A 22622-nucleotide genomic window follows, 5' to 3' on the forward strand; every position below is an offset into this window, starting at 1 on the left:
TAAAAATAGAGCCAATCAGTGAAAATTGTCAAAACTCACAAAGTAAATATTTGGAATATATATTTAGCTGTCATACACACACACACACACACACACACACACACACACATAGAGAGTACATGCATGACTTTGGCAATTATTAAGAATTTTTAAAATAGAACAGTGAAACAGTACTCAATAATTAACTTCATATTTGAACTCAATGATTAACTTAATTTCTGCAGGCATAAGTTGCTAGTGAGTCTGGAAAACTGCAGCATCTCTGATTATTCAGGTCACGCCACCTTTGGTAGCTTATCCTAGTAATTCCATTGGAATTACTACTTTCTGGGATCTATTAAACTTTTCTTGACCAAACACCTACAGAAATTCCTTTGCCTGCAGCCCCTAGCTGATTTGATGGATGATATCTAAACAGCCTATGAAATGTTAACTTTTAGAATTTTTTCCCCTATTCTAACCACTTTAACTTTTAACTTTCTGATGATAGAGAAAACCAGTAAAAGGAAACATCAGGCAGAAACTGAACATCATCTAGTAGTATCAGTGCAGTTCAGGCAGTTAAAGAATCCAGATGTTGTCACCTGGTATTGTCACAGGACTCACAAGAAAATACTTAAGTTTAACTTCTAACAACATTCTCGGTACATCCAAGTCCCATTTCTTGGATACTCCTCCCACTTTCAAACTTGTGTGCCAACTCATGTTCTTGTAAACCAGGGAAAATTACATTTCTTCTGCCTTGGAGATCGATACAGAGAAAGGCATCAGATGTCAGTCATCTTTAAGTCGTCCGGGAAGACGCTCAGAAATGCGTGCCTCTTGTGTCTTCTACTTTTATTTTCCCAACCCCTTACGAAGGTTTGGAACAGAAAGATGCCTGAGTCCCAAAGGCATTAGCCTGACACTGTGCTATTCCTTTCTAAGAACCCCATTAACTCCCAGTAGAAATGAGAGTGATGTGAACTCCTTTTCATGGCGCAACCCTCTGCAACCCCCTAACACAAACACAAGAGGTGGGATGGGGAGGAGGTCAAAGGAGGAGGAGGGAAAGGGGTCAGGAGATGAGACTCACCGCTCCTGCCAGTTCCTCGGTCAGGCACAACGTAACCAGGAGAAGCCACAACCTGAAACGGGAGGGAGGGTGAATAACATGGGTTCTCTAGGCTCCGGGGTCCTGCGTCTGCCCATAGACCCCCGACCCCTTTTAGCTGCCTGCCCCCACTTCCTATGTAATGACAGAAGTACAAGTATAGACCCGGTCTGGCAAAGTAGCCCAGAATTGGAAAGACGAGAGGAGCTCGGGGCAGCAACAGCTCACCCAGGGTGCATGCTTGCGGCTCCTCCGGAGCTGGGTCCCGGGAGACTGCTAAGTGGCTCCGCGGCCCCGGCTCATCGGGGCTCCGCTGATGCTTGGCGGCTGTTTCCTTATTCAAGAGGATGGGGTAGGGGGGCAAAGTGGCTCACTTCTGAAGAAACTAAACTCAGCTTCTAGATAAAGAGGTGCCCCAAAGGGAAACACGGTCAGCGGTGCCCGCTACAACTTGCCGCACTCAAAAGATAGTTCCATGCACCAGGGGAGGAAGGAATGGAGGGGAAGGGGGCGGGGCTGTCTACTGTCAATCATCCCCCCTACCTCGGGCAGCCGGTCATCTTTCTCACTTTCAGGCACCTCTACACATAACATTCCCACGCATCTCTACAGCTTCATGCACAGGCCCACAGACCTACACAGTAAGATGTAAGCAACTGTGCATCATACACTTCCTTAAAGCACTGTTAATTGTTACACATATACAGATTAAGGCATACTCCTCCCACATAGACAAATGGGCCTTTGCACACTTTCCCAAATGCATATCACTCATTCTAATTTATTGTACACTAAGCTCTTGGGGTGGTGGTAGTTTCTGGGGTTGTAAAACTACCCTTAGCTGAGCAGAACCTAAGGATAAGTGGGCCCCGGTGATATAGGTCCAAAGCCCTGAAAGGCGCTAAAGTGGTAAATTCTAGGGTGTGAGATAACAACTGTTCTGAAGAATTCGTCAAGAAATCCCTGAAAGATCCTCCAAGGAGTCCACATAAAATATTTTCTGGGCCTGATGGTGCTTAAAAAAATCTGTATGTCAGAATTACCAAAGTAACGTTCAAGTCTACTTTATTTGGGAGACATCAATTCAACTGCCACTAACTCCATACAAATATTTCCAATTAAGTGTCCGTGTTAGTGTTAAGGAAAATTGCACTAAATTTATTTAATTCCCTACCCTAAATCTCTCCGAGAAACATCTGCAATGGGAGTCAATACCTTTTATGTTAATCAGTATGAGGTAAATATTAATTATGGCATTCAATGTAGCTAAAGAAAAAAGATATGACTGTATTACTATAACATCCAACCACATAATAATTACTCATATCTACTGAACGCTCCCAAATCTTATATGAATATAATACGCATAAAGTCTTCACACACGTATACGTACGTTCATTTTCTTAATTCTTCAGCTGTAAGCATATATTTAATTATATAAATATATTTATATGTTTCTAATATTTGCACATTTTCTGTTGTATGGAGAAACTCCCTCCTGTGAGCAGGTGGAAGGCAAACAACCCCAGCAGCCCTGGGAGCAGGCACCAAAATTTGTTTCTAATCATTAACAATAAAAGGAACCGTTCTCTTAGATCCCTCCGCTACAAAAAATAGTCCCAGCTCAGGTCTATTTGTAATTGGCTTTGCTGCTCACACCAATGAGAGTGGAACTGGGCAGGGAAAAGGAGTATCAACGGAAGGTGCAAGTGAACGAATAGAAAAGCTTCCCGGGGGGAGTCAGGGTGCGCAGTCAACTGGGCTGGACGTTTCCCTCCTGCAAATAACTGAGCGTCACTCCCTCGCAGGTTGCTGGTGCGGTCTAAAACTGTGGCGGAGTGATCCTCAAATTCCCCAGGGCTGGTGGGGAGGGGGCGGTGCGGGGGAAGAGAGGGAGGAAAGTAGATCTGTGGGACTTGCGCGAGGAAAAAGTTTGCAAGTCTGGACGGAAGGGAAAAGTGCTCCCGAGAGACCGGCTTTGGGGAGGGGAGCGGGGAGGGAAGAATAGCTGCTGCTCTTTTTTTTTTTTTCTTTCCCCTTCCACTCTTAAAAACCTACTTTCTCCTCACCCAAGACGACCGGCACAACTGGGACACCCTCGCTGTCTCTCTCCGGCTCTAGCTCTCTCCCTATAAACCCTCAAGATTATGTCAGATGGTCAGAGCCAGCCAGGGATTTCGTGCGGGTGCTGAAGGAGCTGCGGGAGCCGGAGAAGAATGAAACTGCGTGGAGTCAGCCTGGCTGCCGGCTTGTTCTTACTGGCCCTGAGTCTTTGGGGGCAGCCCGCAGAGGCTGCGGTAAGTCCTTCCTTCTACCCCCGACCCCCATCCCATCACCTCGCTCTCACGCTGAAATCACTTTTTGTCCCTTTACCTTCCTTTCTCCTGGGCCTCGGCTAGGGAATTCAGGTGTGCCTTCACTTGTTTAGGAAGAAACATTATTTACAACGCTAGTAACTCAAGCCTTCTGAAGTCCAAGGGAGAGGTTTAAGTGTTTAAAAATAGGGCTGCTTGCTTTCCCTGCAGCTAGCTGCCCTGGGGGCAAGAGCAGAGCCTGGGGAGGAGGATGCATGTTAATAGATAACTAAGCTCTGGTGGATATTTAAAACTTTTCCTCCGCACCTTCCGCCCTCGAGTGTTTCCCTACATGCCCGCTAACCTTTTCACTAGTTGTGCCCAATCCACGCACTCTTTTAAACTTGGTCGATAGTTTACTATTTTGGCCTTTCTAAAATCCACCTTCCACCAAAGTGTTAAGCGCGCCCGTGAAGTTCTTCCCTTTAGCCTCTTCCTTAAGAACATGAACCTACCCTCACCTCTGGTCAGTAAAGCCTCTGTACAGACTGCTTCCCCTCTTGACATCCTTGTTGCAAATGCTCAGGTAGCATACCAAGAAGAATGAGGTAAAGACGGATGGCTTCAGGCTTCGGTTCTTCAGCAACTTTTTTTTGTTGTTGAAGTTCTCGGTTTTTGTTGTTTACTTTTTTTAGCTTACTAAGTCACCTGAAACAAATTGAGAATTTGCCCATCACCTATTTAAAGGAAAAGAACGATCTCTTTTTCACAGGAGAATGAGTGTTCTGGTTTAAAGGAGAGTGGAGGAGGGAAGTACACGTGAAATGACAGAGCAAAAACTTCCACTCAGTTTTAGGAATGTAGAATTAAAATCCTAATATATCTCTTAGAAGGGTATCTAGGTAGTCCCACCCACTATCCTTCTGGGGATGAGAGGCAGATCTAAAGGAATGAATGGCTTTGTCAGAGAAAATGTTCTCCACACTGAAACCCATCATCCTTAATTTCACTTAACCTCTAAATAGAGAATTAAGTGTGTGACAAATTATTTAAAAGTTATATTTGAATGAACATAATGGGTGGTTTTAAAAACACTTTAATATGAGATCATGGCTTAGGCCTTCACATGGTTGAGTGACTATCAATTCTTTATATGCAACTGCTGTGTTATATAGCTTACGTGGGTCCACTTTTAAGTTAGCTGTCTAGCTGTTCTATACACTCAGCATGCCTCAGATTACATTGCCCTCCTCCCATCCTCCAGAAAGTGTGTACTCAAGGTATGAGAAAACTAACTTTCATATTACTCTAAGCACAACATAATAATAATGGCAACTCTGCTGAAAAACCATGCATATCAAATATTTTTAATTACACTTGCCATAATTATTCCTCCATCAAAGTAGATAGATAATTTAAAATTGCTTTTATGATGCAGAGCTTCTTAATGGGCTAAGGTTTAGCCACTCAGTAGGGCTGCAGGCCCTTGGATAAAACTACAATTGTGTTGTTGAAAACATTTCCTTTTAAAAACATCATCTTGGTGTTTACTGCTTGTGGCATTTGGCCCAGGGGCAAAGATTTTGTGGATGTTTGATTAAATATTTCTCGTTTTTTTTCTTTTGACGTTGCTATTAATAAATGTGTACCAGATACCAATCATACAGGTATGTATAGCTGTACTTTACGTCAGATTATATTAAATCATGTTATGTTAAAAATGAAATTTCTTTTTATGATTGACAAAATTTGGGAGCAAGTTTGTTTTCTTGGACTCTAACAATTGAGTGTTCATAAAGAAATTACAGAAGACACCAGGCAGCTTTTTTTTTTCCTTTTTTCTCCTATGTACTTATTTATTTATTTTTCTCCTATATAATTTTTAAAGAACATTTTAGACCCCATTTCCCTATCATTAGTATAATGTGCCTCTAATAAAACCAGGGTTTGTTTTTTCTGCTTCACACATTAATATCCTAGTTAGATTAATGTTTTAATCATCTCAGAGATATGAATGGTATCTGCTCTCCATACTAGTGCTGGGGATATTGGTGACCTTCTCCAGAGTAAACTGGATGGTAGTGGGGCTGCTTGTTGACTGAAGTAGTCTAGTATTGGGACTTTTATACCAGGAAGAGCATTGCTACTTAAATTGCTTTATTTTTTCATAGTTAAGTGATTTCTTTATCTCTGAAGTCATGCCAAATTGGGATATCACAAATATGTGGAAAATTTTTTATGTGGAGGGTTTGTTAGGTGGAATAAAGTAACTCTTATTCCGAAAGGTTAACAGTAAAGGAAGAAGGCAAATTTAGTTGGAAAGGTCAGTTCTAGTGATGGAAATACGTACTTTTATGTAAAGGTACCTGTGCTGACTCTCTGTTAGTAGGTTATACACTTAGATTTATGAATATGGTGTGTCAAATTCTAGTACTACTATACAATTATTAGTAACTTCCTGTGTATGTGTGGGTGCGCATGCACGCAGTGGAGTGGATAAGTTTCTTTAAATGTACTATCTCCCTTGTGACTAAGAGCAACAACTTGTTGAGGGTAGCAGTGTGGTTTGTGGCAATGGAACGGTTTTTCATCTGAAGTGTACTGCTCCACAGGGAGAATTTGTTGACATTGTTATCATAACTTAACATTTTTGCATGTTTACTGTGTGCCAGGCACTGTGCTAATATGGAAATGTACATTATCATATTTAATCTTCGCAACAGACCTATGAAGTATATACTATTGTTATTCCCACTTTACCGATCAAGAAGCTACAGATCACAGAGGTTAAGTAATATGCCAAAAATAACATAGTTAGCAAGTTGTAGAGCTGGAAATTTGAATCCAGGCAATTTGACTCCAAATTCTTTACCCTTAATGACTGTCCTATACTGCCTCCTTTGTATGTGGTCTATAGAGATGTATTTGCTGTTCAGAGTATTTGGATCTCTGCTACTTTTTTTTGAGTAAGGGGGAGACACAGGAGGTGAAATGGAAAATATAATGGGGATTACATCTCTTCCTGCTGATGTTAGGAGAAGCATCATGTTGTAATGGAAACAGCTCTGGGATTAGAATAAAAAGATCAGAGTTTGATCTCTATATGTATGTCTATTTACAGAGAGATAATTTAAAAGTAATCTAGAAGCAATTGCTTGTTGCAGATTGTATGATTTTATATAATTACATATATAAAAGGTTAGATTTATAGAACAAGTGTAATTTGTGGTAGGTGATTATTTTGAAGAAAGATTTGCCTTATTATATTTGTAATTAGTCAGTATCCATAATAATTTTAAATATAATGAACTTTTAAGGAGCGTGTCTATTGTGATAAGACAGAGTATGTGTATGTGGTAGCATACTTTGCTTAAGATGTTCAATTCACTTCTTTTGTTTTACCAATTTACCCACCCATCATATCCAATTCTATTCACTCAACTATCTATATAACTTAAGTCTTGTGTGTGTATTTGTATATGTATGTGTCTTGTGACTGTATAAGAGTGTGTACCTTTTTTTCCTGTGTTTTTACTTGGCTTTTGATGTATGTATATGCAACATATGAGACTCTACTTTGAGTTAAAATTGATAAGTTGGTCAAGGTTGTGTCTGCCAGGTTTATCCACTGTAAAGTCACTATTTCTCCCTTTGTAATTACAAAGTAACCAGATTTTCTAAGACTATATGGGGCAATATTGCAAGACAGTGTACATTTCTTGTTTCTCATCATAGTTTCGCCCACTGTTTTAGCATCTCTTGAGGATTCTGACCTGAATAATTACTGTTGTCATATTTTTCAAATGGTGATCTTCAGTTATCAACATTTTCTGCATTTATTTGTTGATTTCTAGTGTAACAAAGAACTTTACTTTCTTTGCTGTTTGTTTCTATTTACTTATTCAGTGATTTATTTATAATAGTATGGACTTATGGATACTTGTTTTATCCTATGAACTATAATGAATTATGCTATTTTTCCTTTTTTTGTTGTTGAAATAACCCCAGATTTGGTCAATAGAAGCCCCTTCCAATTGGCTCCTGTGTCCTTTCAGTGTGTCCCCATCAGTTTTTTGAGCATTCTCTTACATTCTGGTACCACAAGGTATTCCAGACTCATTTTCTACTTTCCCTGCCCCAACCCTGGAATGAGCCATTTTTCTAAGGAGCTCTGATTCTTTTTGTTGAGTGATGGTATTTAGAGATCAAGATCTGGGTGCTTGGCATGCTCATTATTACCGGGGTGTCATTGCTTCTAGGCCTTCTCAGCAGATAAAACTAGGGAATATATGTATATATACATAGACACGTGCCCACTTCTATATTTCTTACGAACCATGAATTTGCACTGATATCTCTGATTCCAGTCCAAAATCATAGAATAAACATACCTCTTTGATACTATGGGATCTCGCTGCTTTCTGGTACCTCTCCTCAGGCATATTTTGTGGTCTTATACAGAGTCTTTAAGAGATTGCCCTCTGGAGTCAGATCTGGAATCTGAGGGGAGGATGTGTGACCTTCGAACAGGTAGTAACCTCTGAGCTTTAATTTCCTCATTAGCGAAAGGGGGCCAGTGGTACCTATGTCACACATTGTTTTGAGGATAAAATGAGAGAAGTTATGTAAAGTGTTTAGAATAGTACTTGGCACATAGTAAGTGCTCAATAAGATTTCAATTAGATTCCATTATTGTCATTACAAACTAGTTATTGACTTGCCATTTCCTATTGCATTAACTCTCAAATTCTCTGCCTGATTTTCAAGGCATAGCGTGATCTTTCCCATCATTCATCCTTATTTTTCATTACATTTTACAATACACTCCCTCCATTCTAGCCTAGGTGAACTTCCCTATAATCCCTTGAGCATTACATACATTTTTTTAAATTTAATTTTATTTATTTTTTATACAGCAGGTTCTTATTAGCTATTTTATACATATTAGTGCATATATGTCAATCCCAATCTCCCAGTTCATCCCACATTGCATACATGTTTTGGCTTTCCATCTTGTTTAGAATCCTGTAGATCCAAATCTTTCCTCAATTTCAGCATAACATTTACATTCATTCAGCAGATATTTATTCAGCAACTCGTAAGTACTTAAGAATTATATTTCTGTTGTTCTATTTCTCCCCTCATGGATATGTACTATCCACAAAATCATTTTGTGCTATAAATAAAACTGAATAAGATAGACAGGGTCCCTGCCTTCATGGAGCTTCCATGCTAGTGAGCATAGATAAATAGTTTTGTGGAGCTTTCCCTTACTATTAAATCAGTTGCTGATTTTACCCTTCTTTGAACATTTGTCATATTTAGCCTCTTGTCTAGTATCTAAATGTATTTGGTCTTACAAGCATTTTGTTTCATGGGATTTTATGTCTTCTCCCTATTAGATTACAGACTTTTTGAAGGCAAGAACTGTATATTTGTTCATTCAACAAACTTACATGTTGATTTTGTCTGATGACAAAAAAAATACATGCTTAATGTTGGAAACTTGAAAAATGAGAAAATTATAAAGAAGAAAATAAATATCTCTCCACAGTTCTACCAACAGCACAGAAATAACCTGTATTATTGTTTTGATGATTTTCCTTCTTATGTATCTAATATTTTCTTTAAAAAGTAGATTGATTAAAATTTTTTAAAAGTTGGGATTACGATATATACAATTTTTTATGTTATTGTTTTTACACTTATTATTTTCCCATGTTATTAAAATTCTTAGTTTAAAAGTATTTTTTAAATGATTGCATACAATTTATATTTATACACACCACAGTTAATTTACCTGTTCACTTTTATAGACTATATTTTTAAATTTCAAGTTTTTTTAGTCATTATAAGAAATACGGCCATAAACACTTCTTATTCCATATTTTGTATTATTTTGTTAGTACTGCCTCCTTCAAGGGAATTATTAGGTTAAAGGTCATCAGTATTTTTAAAGTCTTTGGTACATGCAGTAGACCCTGACATTTAGAAAGGCTGTATCAACAGATAATATGATAGCTAACTTTTTTTTTAGTGGTTACTATGTTATACCCTCTTAGATAGATAATATTATTCCCATTTTATGTACAAGGAATCTGAGGCCAACAGGGTGGTTAAAAAACTACCAGAGGTCACACAGTTAATAAGTGATTGAGCAGTTTAGCTCTAGAATATGCTCATGAAATTTTCCTCAGTTCCTATTTCATTGACGGTAGTACAGAAAAATAGAGTCATGTTGAAAAGTTGAATAATTCCCATTACCGTTTCCATGACTGGTTACTTGAATTGATTCTAAAGATAGGCTCACCCACCAGTTCAGCCTTTAATAGCTCTTTACTATAATTGCCTGGGCCATTCATCCTCAAGGACCTAAATTTTAATTTTGTAAACCATGCATCCCCCTACATTTCTCCCCTATATGGAAGGTGGAGCCTGTATTCCATGAATTCCTCCCCCACTGTCCTCTTCCTAGCTATAGCAAGGGTGTAACATACTCCAAACTCACTGACATTCTCCCTCCCCAGGAGACTTTTGGAATGCGTCTGAATATGGAGACCCCCTTTACCCTCTCTCCCCACCCCATACCCCATAGCTGCCTATGAGCTTTACACTTAAATGCCGGTGTCTTTGCCTAGTGTTGTCCCTTGCTTTCATCCTCCCTAAGTGATACTCCAGAAGTTTTCCCCCATTAATTGCTAATCTGTTTTTCCCACTTTGGGGTGATACTATTCCAGCCCCCATCTCCTGTTTTTAGCAACAAACTTGGAAGTACATATGGAGTGAGAGGTCCCCCATCCATTTTGCAACACTCCCGCCTTACCTTTTCCTTGTGTTTCCTCACTAGCTAAGTGACTTTACTGCCTTTATGATAGCCTTGTGGCTTGTGCATTTCAAATGTATTCCTCCACAGAATCACAAACTGTTACACATTATGGCTTTTCCAGGTGGCATTTGAATAGCTGAACTTTAAGCTTCTGAATGATAGGGATCTGCTCTTGCCAAATTACTTTCCAGAATGGTTTTACCAATTATATTCCTATCAGTAGTGTAAAAGAGTACCTATGAGACAGTCTTAATAATTTTTTTTCTATCTAGTATAGTGACTATAGAATTGATGCTCAACTGATTGCCAGTTGGTTGGCAGATTTGGTTCTATCCTCTAATGATTTTCTTTTTAAAATGTAATCATTGCATCATCTCATCCCCTTCTGACAATAGCAACCATAGAACAGAAGTGATTTTTGAAAATAAATTCTCTCTAATTAACATTATAAATGAACCACCCAACCACTTAACTAAATCCTCATTACAATGATTGTTTTTAATAGCAGTAATTCTTGAGGTGTTTTGGAGAGGCATCTTTAGTGTGATCTCTGATACAGTAGCTTCTTTCATTTTAACCAGATTCTCATTTTATGCATCAATGCTTGAGTTTATTTACCTTCATAATCTGTACAGGTCCAACTGCCCTTGGTTCCTTTAGAAGCTTCTGCTGGCCTTTTACCAAAAGTGTAGTCTGTGATGGTACCTGCTACCCTGTTGAAAAGGGAACCTTAAATCCCTTGCTATTTGCTAACCAAAGACAACCAAAGGCAAATGTTACAAAAGAAACAGGTTTTTGCTAAATTTAATTTTTAACTTAAAAACATTTTACTAAATCATTTGCTTTACTTTTTAACTTGTAGAGAGACTTAAGCGCCTTTATTGAGCAAGTGCTAGTCAGGTTAATGGAATTGGTTTTATGACAGTGAGTACTAAAATAGAACTGGAAGAAATTCTGTTGGCATTTGTATCATCTTATAATTCAGTCAAATGACACTCTTCATATATGTTAAGAGAACTGGCTGATTTGCTTCCAAAATTTCTTATAGTGTGTGTGACATTAATGGAATCCTGAAGGAGATATTGGAACTTTGGCGGGGGAAGATGGTATTAAGAGTGGGACACTAGTGAAAAATTGTTTCGTGTATTCTGTATTTTGAGCTCTCCAAGACTTGCCAAAGGAGAACTCCTTCTCTGTCCATAATCTCATAATCTAATTGATGTAGTAAAACATTTCTGTATGTGAAAGGCATAGTAGTGCCTGTTTATATCAGGTTGTTTTATGTTGCAAGTGGTAGAAAACACTAATTCAACTGCCTTAACAACAGAGAAAAATTTTAACTCACATTACAAGAAGTTTGGAGGTAGAGTACCTCCAAAATTAATTAATTCAGCCAAATAGTGACCCAGGTTCTTTCCACTTTCTCCTCTGCCATACTCTGTCTATCAGCTTACTGTCTCAGATTTGTGCCCCTCATACTTGCAAGATTGCTGCTGCAGTTCCAGGGATCACATGCAGATGCCACAGTGCCCAATAGAAGAAGAGTATGCACTGTTCATTTGTGTCCCTTTTTATCAGCAATTAAAACTTTCTCAGGAGTCCCATACCTTCACCCTCACATCTGACTGGTTAGAATTGTATTACATGTATATGTTTACACCAGTACATTGGCAAGTGGGATAGGACCATAAACGTAGAGTTAGACAAGTGACTTACACTGCCACCTCCCCCCTCAACACACCAAAGCACATTGCTGCCTGGAAAAGTTAGAGGGTGGGAAAATTTGAATAAAATCAAGGTTCTTTTAGGAAGGAATAAATAATTCCTGCTTCACAACCTCATGAGTTTTTTGTCAGGATCAGTTGACTAAAAGATTTGTAAGAATTTGATGTATTTGTTAAATGTAAGATGTATTTCTTAATAGGGAAACTAATGTTTTATAGAGTTGTACAAATGAAAGATGTTTGCTATTTATGTAACTGTAGATATTTTAGCATTGGAGGGACATTAAGTCAGTGGTTCTCAAAGTGTGGTCTGCAGAGCCCTGAGATTCCTGAGATCCTATCAGGAGGAACATGAGGACTATTTGAACAATAATTTGAGGACTGTTTTGCCTTTTTCACTGTGTTGACATTTGCACTGATGATGGGTAAGACAGTGCAGTATACCAAATTGTCCTAGTAGCTGTATTCTTCATAGTCTTGGAGGACAAAAAGCCAATTTTACTTAACAATGTCCTCAATGTAGCATTGATTTTATTCAATCTTGACCCTTGAGTACAGATATTTTAAAATTTCTGTATGACAAAATGGGAATTACACAGAAAACACTTCTGTATGCTGAAGTAACATCATTTCTAGGAAAAGCTCTTGTGCTTTGTGAGTTGTGTGAGTTGGGGGCTGAACTAGCTGATTTTTGCCTGGAACACATTTTTACTTGAAAGAACAACTGAGACAAACTGTGGTTATTCAGACTTGAGTATTTGGCAGGAATTTTCTTGAAAATGAGCAAAGTGAGTCTGTCATTTCAAAGAAGACAACTGGCAGTGTTTGTTGCCAATGGAAACATTTGAGCTTTTCAAGTATTAGAATTTTAGAAAACTTGAATCTTGAGTATGGGCTTGATAGCTTTCCAAAACTTAGCCTTTTCTAATGAGATTGGTAACTATATTAATGTGTATGATTTTTTAATATTATGTAATAAAATGTGTTAACATTTGGAAGTTCTGCAAATCCCACTGAACTAATATTTTCCAAATGGCTAATGCATGATGTTACAAAATCACGCATGGCTAAAAGATCCATTGAAAGACAAGTTAGATCAATCAGTTTTAATGTAATTGAGTACAAAAATTAAATAGATAAGGTATCAGATTCTATGTTGCAACTTACCTTCTTTTAGGTAGACTCTTTTGTCTACCACTTGCAGAATTTTGGCATAGTATTAGAGAATATCTACAGTTATTTTAAAAGGGTATTAAAATACTCAGTTTTCCAAATATATAACTTCATGAAGCCAGATTTTCTTCATATATTTCAACCAAAACAACATATTGCAACAGAACGGATGCAGAAGCAGATATGAAGATCTAGCTGTCTTCTATCAAGGCAGACATTAAAGAGATTTGCAAAAAAGGTGTAAAACAATCCCTCTTCTCCCTTTTTTTTTGTTTTGGAAAATATAATTATTTTTCATGAAAATTCATAATATATGTTAATATGTAATGAGTTCATTATTTTAAAAAATATTTGTTTGTTTGTTTATTTATTTATTTTGGCTGCACCGGGTCTTAGTTGTGGCACGCAGGATCTTCACTGCAGCATGTGGACTCTTAGTTGCGGCATGCATACGGGATCTAGTTCCCTGACCAGAGAGCAAGGAACCTGGGCCCCCTGCATTGGGAGCACAGAGTCTTACCCACTGGACCACCAGGGAAGGCCCATGAGTTCATTATTGTTGCTTTTAAATGAATAAAGAAAGAATTATTTTAATTATTATTCAGTTTTATTTTATATGGTACATACTGATAGATGTAACCCACATAAGCAAAAGCTTTGGGGTCCTCAGTGATTTTTAAGAGAGTAAAAGGGTCTTAAAAAGTTTGAAAACCACTACAGAGACCAGCTCCCATCATTTTACAGGAAAGTGAAGTGATTGATGAAAGATGCAGCTTGTTAGTTGCAGAGGCAGAGAAGTAATATTATTCCATTCCTCTCTCCAGTATACCACATTGGCTTAGGGATTGGTGATATGATTTTGTAATTTTATTCATCCTAGTAGATAGAGTTAAAATACCAAGTAGAAAATGTACTAGATTGTACTTGTATCTTTCCTACAATCTTCAGTCTAATTGACAAGTCAGAAACATTCTCACTATACAGACCACAGCAGAGGAGACACTGATGAAGAAAGACTATGAGCTAAAGTTACAGTTACTTTTAGATACCAAATTGGAAAACCCATAAAACCAGAGTTCTTGGCTTACATATCTTTGTATTCGTCACAGTGTATAGACTGGTTCCTTGTATGTAGTTGATTCTCAATAGCTAATTGTTGAATGAATTTTGAATTTTGGGGAAGGGTAGATTTATTTGCCAAGAGGCAAGACCTAGAATCAATTAGTTAAGTTATAGGAACTCTTGATATCAATTATTTTCTAACCATTAAGCTATTTAGTAACAGGAATGACCCATTACTAAAAGTGCTCAAAGAGAGGGTAGATGCTACGTTGTCAGCAATACCCACAAAGTCTCTTTCCACTCTAAAATTCTATTGTTCTGGTTGTTAGAAGGAACTTTCTTTTTTATTGAGCTCAAATCCTTGTCTCTATAATTTTTAAGTAACTCTGAGGTATAATTGACATAAAATAAAGTGCACATATTTAAAGTGTACAGTTTGAGGAGTTGTGACTTATGTGTACACTTGTGAAGCCACCAGTACATTAAAAATAATGAACATATAAATCACTCCTGAAGATTTTCATGCCTCTTGGTAGTCCCTCTCTCCCTTCCTACTCCTATCCCCCATCCCCAGGTAACCACTGATCTGCTTTCTGTACCTTAATTTTGTTTTCTAGAGTCATATAAATGGAGTCATATGTACACTTTCTTTGTTTTGGATCTTTATTTTCAGCGTTTGAGATTCATCCACATTGTAGTGTGTATCCGTAGTTCATTATTTTCTTGTTGAGTAGTATTCCATTATATGGATATACCACACTGTGTTTTTCTGTTCACGTATTGATGAATATTTGAGTAATTTACAGCTTGTCTCTTACATGTAAAGCTTCTATGAACACTTTATTTTTTGCATTTTAACAGTTATTTTATTGAAGTGTAATTTACATAAAGTGATATGTACCAATCTTAGATGAACAGCTCAAATATATATATTTTTAATTGTGTACACTTTGGTAACCACCATCCAGGTAAAGATATAGAACATTTCCATTACCCAAGCTCCGCCATGCCCCTTTCCTTTCAGTGCCTTTTGTGTCTTCTATAAAATTTTTTAAACTCCAAGGTTACAAAGATATTATCATATGTTTTCTTCCAGAATATTTATAGTTTCAGTTGTCTTTAGGACCATTTTTTTCTATATAGATAACCAGTCGTTCCAGTACCATATATTGAAAAGAAATACCTCTTTTCATTGATTTGGTTTGATGGCTTTATTAAAAATCAGTTGAATGTATAGGTCTAGGTCAGAACTTACTAGTCTGGTCTGTTGATCTGCTTGTCTATCCTTATTCCAATACTATACATTCTTCATTATTTTGGCATTATAATAACGCTTTAAATTTTGTAGTGTAAGTCCTTCAGATTTGTTCTTTAAGATTGTCTTGACTATTGTCTTGAATGTTTATTCCATATAAATTTTAGATTCATCTTGTAAATTTTTACTAAAAAACTATTTGAGATTTTGGTAAGGATAGCAATAATTCTATGGATCAATTTAGGAACAAGTGAAATCTTAAAATTATTGATTTTCCCAATCTATGAACACAGTATATCTCTCCTTTAATTGAGATATTCTTTAATTACCTTTGTCATAGAAGTCGTGCTCAGCATTTGGTCAGTTTCTTCCTATGCATATGCTTGTATAGTAAATGTTATAATTTTTAAAATTGTATTTTTAGTTGTTTGTTGCTAAGATATAGACATTCATTTATATATTGATCTTTTTACCCTAAGATATTACTGTTTTTTCTTTTTGGGGGTATGATTTATATATTGTAAAATTCACCCATTTTATGCACAGTTCTGTGAGTCTTGACAGATGCATACAATAGTAAGTGTAGTCAATCAAGATATAGAACAGCATTGCTAAGATTATTCATTAGGTTCTAGTAGTTTGTATTTTCCATGTACATAATCATATCATCTGAAAATAGAGTTGTTTTTCCTTTTCAATCCATATGCCTTTTTCTGCTCTCCACCTTATTGTACTGGCTAGGACTTCCAGTACAAGTTTAATAGAAGTGGTAACAGAAAATATCCATTTTTTTGCACTCTATCTTTTGGGGAATATATTCACTATTTTGCTCTTATGTTAGCTGTAAGTTTTACACAGTAACAGGTTGAGGAGCTCCTATCCCATTCCTATTTGCTGACATTAAAAAATGTTAAATTTCATCAAGAAATAATTTGCACCTATTTAAGTGATCATGTTGTCAGGAGCTCAGCTGAACTGCTAGGTGTCTTGGTAGCCAGTTAAAACAAGCAAGCCAAAAAATAACAACCCCTTAATTGCTTATTATGATTGATAAGCAATAGACTAAATCAGGGAAAGTGCCAACTCCCCTTCCCTCCCATTTACATTTTTCTCCATGCAGTGATTGCAGGTCTGGTGGATCAGCACAGACTTGGGGATCAGGTCATCTCACTGATGCAGGAGCCTCAAACAAAAAGCTCCTGCAGTTTTAGGGAGCTGGAGACCTAGGAGAGGAAGAGGAGAAGTGCTATGAGTGAGAAAGGTACTGAGTACTGAGTCAGATGGAGAAAATGGTCTTCAGATGTTCCCCCCACTTCCTCTGCTATGAGTGTTGTGAACAAGTCTTTGTGTGGACATACACTTTCATTTTTCTTGGGTAAATATCAAGGAATGGAATTGCTGGGTTGTATCATAAGTCTATTTTAAATTTAACAAGAAACTGCTAAATTGTTTTTTAAAGTGGTTGTACCATTGAACATTCCACCAATATATAAAAGTCCTAGTTACTCCTCATCCTAACCTACGTTTGCTACTGTTACTCTTTTTAGTTTTAGCCATTTTAATGTCTGAGTATTGCTACCTCCTTGTAGTTTTCTTATAGTTCTTTTTATTTATTTATATACAGTAAAATTTACTATCCTTGATGTACTGCCTGTGAGTTTTGATAAAAGCATACGATCTTGTAACCACTGCCATAAACAAGATTCAGAACAGTTCCATCACCTCACAATATTTCTTAATGCTGCCCCTTTGTAATCAGCTCTTCCACTTACCCACAGTTCCTGGCTATCAGTGATCTATTTTCTAATTCTATAATTTTACCTTTTTCATAATGTCATATAGATTGAATCAGCCAGCATGTAACGTATTGAGTCTTTTTTCTCTTAAATTTTAGATTTATCCATATGGTGTGTATCAGTAGGTCATTTCTTTTTTCTTATATTTGAGTGGTAAGAGCTCTTACATATTTTGGATACAACATCTTTGTTTGATATATACAAGTTTGGTGGATGTGTTCTCCCATTTGGTGACTTGCCTTTTTATTTTCTTAACTGGTCTTTGACTACTCTAAGGTCACCAAGATTTTCATCCATGTTTGCTTCTAAAAGTTTTTTTTTTAAAAAGTAGTTTCAGCTTTTGACCCATTTAGTTGTTTGTGTATGGTGTTTGGTAAGGGTACTGGTTCAGTTTTTTCCCATGTGTTTAACTAGTTCCAGCACCATTTTTTGAAAAGATAATCCCTTCCCCATTTAATTACTTTGGTATCTTTGTTGAAAATCAATTAACCATATATGTGTGGGTTTATTTTTGGACTCTAATAAATTCCTCAATGTATATGTCTATGCTTAAGGTAATAGCAGACTGCCTTCATTACTGTAGTTTTATAATAAGGCTTGAAATCAGGTGGTGCAAATTCTCCAAATTTGTTCTTTTTCAAATTTTTCATTCTCCTCCTCCTCTCTTTTTCCTCCTCTTCCTCCTTTCATCCTTCTTCTCCTCCTTTGCATTTCTGTATAAAATTTGCAGTCACCTTGTCAATTCATACAGATAAACCTCCTGTAATTTTGAATGGGATTGTGTTTAATCTGCAGATCATTGGGTGGAAAATTGATCTCTTAACAGTATTCAATATTCTGATAAATGAACATGGTATATCTTTCTGTTTATTAAGGTGTTCTTTAATTTCTCTCAGCAATATTTTGTAGTTTTCACTGTGTAGGTCTTATACATATTTTGTTAAATTTATCCCTACATATTCCTGTGTTTGAATAGTATTATGGAGTATTAATAGTATTAATAGTATTATATTTTATCTTCTATTTTCAATTATTAGTTTATTGAAATATGAGTGATTTTTTTCTATTGACTTATATACTATGATCTTGCTAAATTAATTTATTATTTCTGGTAGCTTTTCAATTAATTTCTTAGAATTATCTACATAATGTGATTATATCTTCTGTGAATTAAGATATAAGACAGATTTACTTCTTCCTTTGTAGTCTGCACACTCAATTTCCCCCCTTATTTTATTGTTAGGACCTTCAGGAGAATGTTTAAGTGTTGAAACCACTGTCTTTGCTAACTTTGCCCAATGTATGAAAACATTTGTTTCACATACTTTGTAGAGTTTTTTGGTTGTTTATGGCAAGATGGCAAGTCCAGTAGCAACTGTTCCAACATAGCCTGCTGTCATTTCTGTTGATAACACTGCTGTGAACATTGCTGAACAAAATTATTTGCTTTTCAGATTATTTCCTTTGAGTAGACTTCTAAAACTAGATATTGCCATCTGTATACCTATATCTGTACCTATCTGTCTACCTACTTATTATCCATCCATCTATCTATCTATCTAAATTTACAGTATAAGAGTTACCTTGGAGGGGACTCCCGTGGTGGTCCAGTGGTAAAGAATCTGCCTTACAATTCAGAGGATGCAGGTTCGATCCCTGGTCAGGGAAATAAGATCCCACATGCCGCAGGGCAACTAAGCCCGTGTGCCACAACTACTGAGCTCGCGCAGCTCAACTAGAGAGCCCATGTGACGCAAACTGCAGAGCCCATGTGCTCTGGAGCCCATGTACCACAACTAGAGAGAGAAAACCCACATGCCAGAACTAGAGGGAAGCCCGCACACCGCAACGAGGATCCCACATGCCACAGTGAAAGATCCCACATGGCTCAATGAAGATCCCATGTGCCGCAACTAACATCCGACACAGCCTAAATAAATAAATAAATAAATATTAAATCTTTTTTTAAACAAAGAGTTACCTTGGAATGGAATTGCTGGGTCATATAGTAGTTCTATTTTTATTTTTTTGAGAAACTTCCATACTGTTTTCCACAGTGGCTGCACCAATTTACACTCCCTCCTTTTTTCTACATCCTTGCCAACATTTGTTATTTGTGTTTTTTTTGTTTTTTGATGATAACCATTCTGACAGATGTGAGGTGATATCTCATTGTGGTTTTGATTTACATTTCCCTGATGATTAGCAGTGTTGAACATCTTTTCATGTGCCTGTTAGCTATCTGCATTTCCTCTTTGGAAAAATGTCTGTTCATTTCTTCTCATTTTTTAATCGGGTTGTTTATTTTTATTTTTGATGTTGAGTTGTATGAGCTGTTTATATATGTTGGATATTGATCCCTTATTGGTCATATCATTTGCAAATATTTTCTACCATTCCATAGGTTGTCTTTTTGCTTTGTCAATGGTTTTCGTTGCATTGTTGTGCAAAAGCTTTTAAGTGTAGTTAGGTCTCATTTGGTTATTTTTGCTTTTATTTCCTTTATATGACTTGACAATTCCACTCCTGAGTATATATCTGGAAAAAAAAATAACACTAATTTGAAAAGATACATGCACCCCAATATTCATAGCAGCATTATTTACAATTGCCAAGGTATGGAAGCAACCTAAGTGTCCATCCACAGATGAATGGATAAAGAAGATGTGGTGTGTGTGTGTGTGTGTGTGTGTGTGTGTGTGTATGTATGTATATATACATACATACACACACAGACATATACACACAATGGAATGTTACTCAGCCATAAAAAAGGACGAAATAATGCCATTTGCAGCAACATGGATGGACCTAGAGATTGTTATACTAAGTAAGTCAGACAGAGAAAGACAAATAACATATGATATCACTTATATGTGGAATCAAAAAAAGGCTACAAATGAACTTATCTACAAAACAGAAATAGAGTTACAGATGTAGAAAATAAACATGGTTACTGGGGGGTAAGAAGGGGGAGGGATAAATTGGAAGATTGGGATTGACACACATTACTGTATATATTCACTAAAATAGATAACTAATAAGGACCTACTGTATAGCACAGGGAACTCTACTTAATACTCTGTAATGGCCTATATGGGAAAAGAATCTAAAAATCAGTGGATATATGTATATGTATAACAGACTCACTTTGCTGTACACCTGAAACGAACACAACATTGTAAATCTACTGTACCCCAATAAAAATTAAAAAACAAAAAAGAGAGAACAGAAGACTAGGGTCATTCCTATAGTTTTTATTTCCTATTACCTTATTTTTCTTCATTTAAGTGTCTTATTTCTCTTTGATAATGTATGAAACAAAGAAAGTATATGTAGGACTAAGATTGGGTAACTGATACAAATATTTTAGAAAAAAATACAGTTTATTTTGAGATGAGGAAGACACTTTTTCTAACCTCCCTTCATTTTGACAACTTCGTAGGAGAAATGCTTGAACGATGACCCTGTAGGAAATGGCCCTATCCATTTTGAGTTAATATGATTTAATTTAGTTTCAGGAAGCCTTCTGAAATGTGAAGCATTTATTTAAGCTTTAGTATCCCTTCTGAGTAGTTTTCCTAGCTGGCTATAAATGAGCCAATTTTCCCTAGCTTTAAGATCATGTTAATTTTCATTGTTTTGTTTGAAAATGAAGGAGTCAATTCCTTTTATGTTGTGATTTTTGAAATAAGCTATACATTTTTTTCAGATGTGGGTATATTGAAAGTTTCCACTATCTGGCAAGATTCATCTCTCTAGATTTCCCCCCTCCCATTTTCCTCACTCTTTAAAGGTACTAAATACATTTTGGAGGAAGAAAAACGATATCTTTTTTCTTCTAGTTCTTATGGTCAGTTGAGTTCCTGGGTTTTTAATTAAAAAAATTTTTTTTTACCTTGGAGTGAATGTGCTCAATTTATAGTAATTTGGTTCATAGTGAATAAATGCATCCTTAGCTCTTCTCTCAATTCTATTTGCCTGTTTATCTTTTACAGCTTATTTAGGCATTTCATTTTTCTCCACATTTGCAGTAAAGAATTTTTTTTGTTATAGCACAAGCTTATTCGACCTTATCATAGTCTTCATGCCTTCATTTGTGTATACCGTATAATGGAAAAAACCACAGACTAATGTTGTAAAGTAACAGTGAGATTAAACTGAGAAAGGTCACCTTTTTTTGAGGCGGAAAAAGAGGTTCATCTTCAGGGGCTTAGGTTTGTTTTGCTAATTTGAGTGACACATTTGAATTTGCAGATTGACAACCATTATATTTAAAATATGAGCTTACAAACTTATATGTATCCTAGTAGATTTTCACACCCATATTCTCATTTTTTCTGCACTCCATTATACCCAGATGGGGAAAGAGAAATATCTTTTTTCTTCAGATGGTTAAATCGTTATAATTTGAAGTTGACAATATGCTAAAAAACAAAGGTGAGTTCAAAATCAGGTCTTTCTGATTTCCATGAGATATTATAAACATTTTGTTACTCAGGCTTTGTTTTAAAATCAGGTCCTAATTTATTTTGAAAAACTGAAAATATTCATAGGCAAGAGGGATTAAATTATTTCAGGTTATAATATTTTTCTTACTTCTGCTTACATGTCTACTTTTTCATCTGTATGCTTCATGGTATTAAAAATTCTGTAAAGATTTTTATTGGGTTTAAATGTTAATAAAATCATAAATTATTATGGAAGAAAAGTATATAGACATAGGTTTTCATAACTCACAATTAATGGAAATGTGTACTCATAGGAACATTAACTTGGTTCATTTTGGGTAGAATACTCAAGGGCGTAAAGTTTCATCTCCTTTACATACCATTGTCTTTAAGAATGCAATATCAATCTAAACATGAAATTTTTATATTAACAAAGAACTTCTCTATGATAAATGTTTATTCAAAATTAAATGGAGAAAAAAGATTCAGAGGATGATAGATTATGGGTCCTTATTTTGTTTCCTTGTCTATTTTCTCAGTTATCTATAGTAAATGTTTATTATTTTTGCAATAAACAAGTTTTTAAAATATTGCATACTAGTTGACGGCTGCATATTTCAACTTTTTTTGGATTTAAACAATTTAACAACACATTTTAGAGTTTAGCCAGTTTTATGCCGTTATTCCTGTTAAAGGAAAAGAAGCCTAGGTGAATTAATGAAAAACTAAAACAGGATTTTATTATTTTAATAAACATTTCAGGTCAATTTTAGAGTTTTCCTTTACCTGTCTTTTTTTGGAAGAACTTCAGTGGGGTTTTTTTAAGTAAAACATTCCAGAGGCTGCCAGAATAACATAATGCCAGTAGTAATTCTGTCATTGAACACTATGGAGAGGAAATATCTTTTAAAGTGTAACATGTATTCTCATCTTTTCCCCTCACTATTT

General features: G+C 36.2%; 2 protein-coding genes across 2 annotated transcripts in view; one reads left to right on the plus strand and one right to left on the minus strand.

The window, feature by feature from the left end:
- Window positions 1-1687, minus strand: part of COL4A6 (collagen type IV alpha 6 chain) — a gene marked incomplete at its 5' end in the record, with an annotated part of 287166 nt that extends 285479 nt beyond the window's left edge. The window contains 3 exons of the mRNA XM_082609313.1: window positions 1076-1127; window positions 1249-1427; window positions 1637-1687. Of these exons, the coding sequence (XP_082465439.1) occupies window positions 1076-1127; window positions 1249-1427; window positions 1637-1687 (282 nt within the window). The remainder of the gene's footprint in view (window positions 1-1075; window positions 1128-1248; window positions 1428-1636) is intronic.
- A 1139-nt stretch (window positions 1688-2826) lies between these two features.
- COL4A5 (collagen type IV alpha 5 chain) overlaps window positions 2827-22622 on the plus strand; it is a gene marked incomplete at its 3' end in the record, with an annotated part of 264450 nt that continues 244654 nt past the window's right edge. Inside the window, exon 1 of the mRNA XM_082610613.1 lies at window positions 2827-3390. Coding sequence (XP_082466739.1) covers window positions 3310-3390 — 81 coding nt within the window. The 5' untranslated portion in view covers window positions 2827-3309. The remainder of the gene's footprint in view (window positions 3391-22622) is intronic.

Source organism: Mesoplodon mirus (genome assembly GCF_964341445.2).
Source record: "Mesoplodon mirus genome assembly, chromosome: X".
Lineage (NCBI taxonomy): Eukaryota > Metazoa > Chordata > Mammalia > Artiodactyla > Ziphiidae > Mesoplodon > Mesoplodon mirus.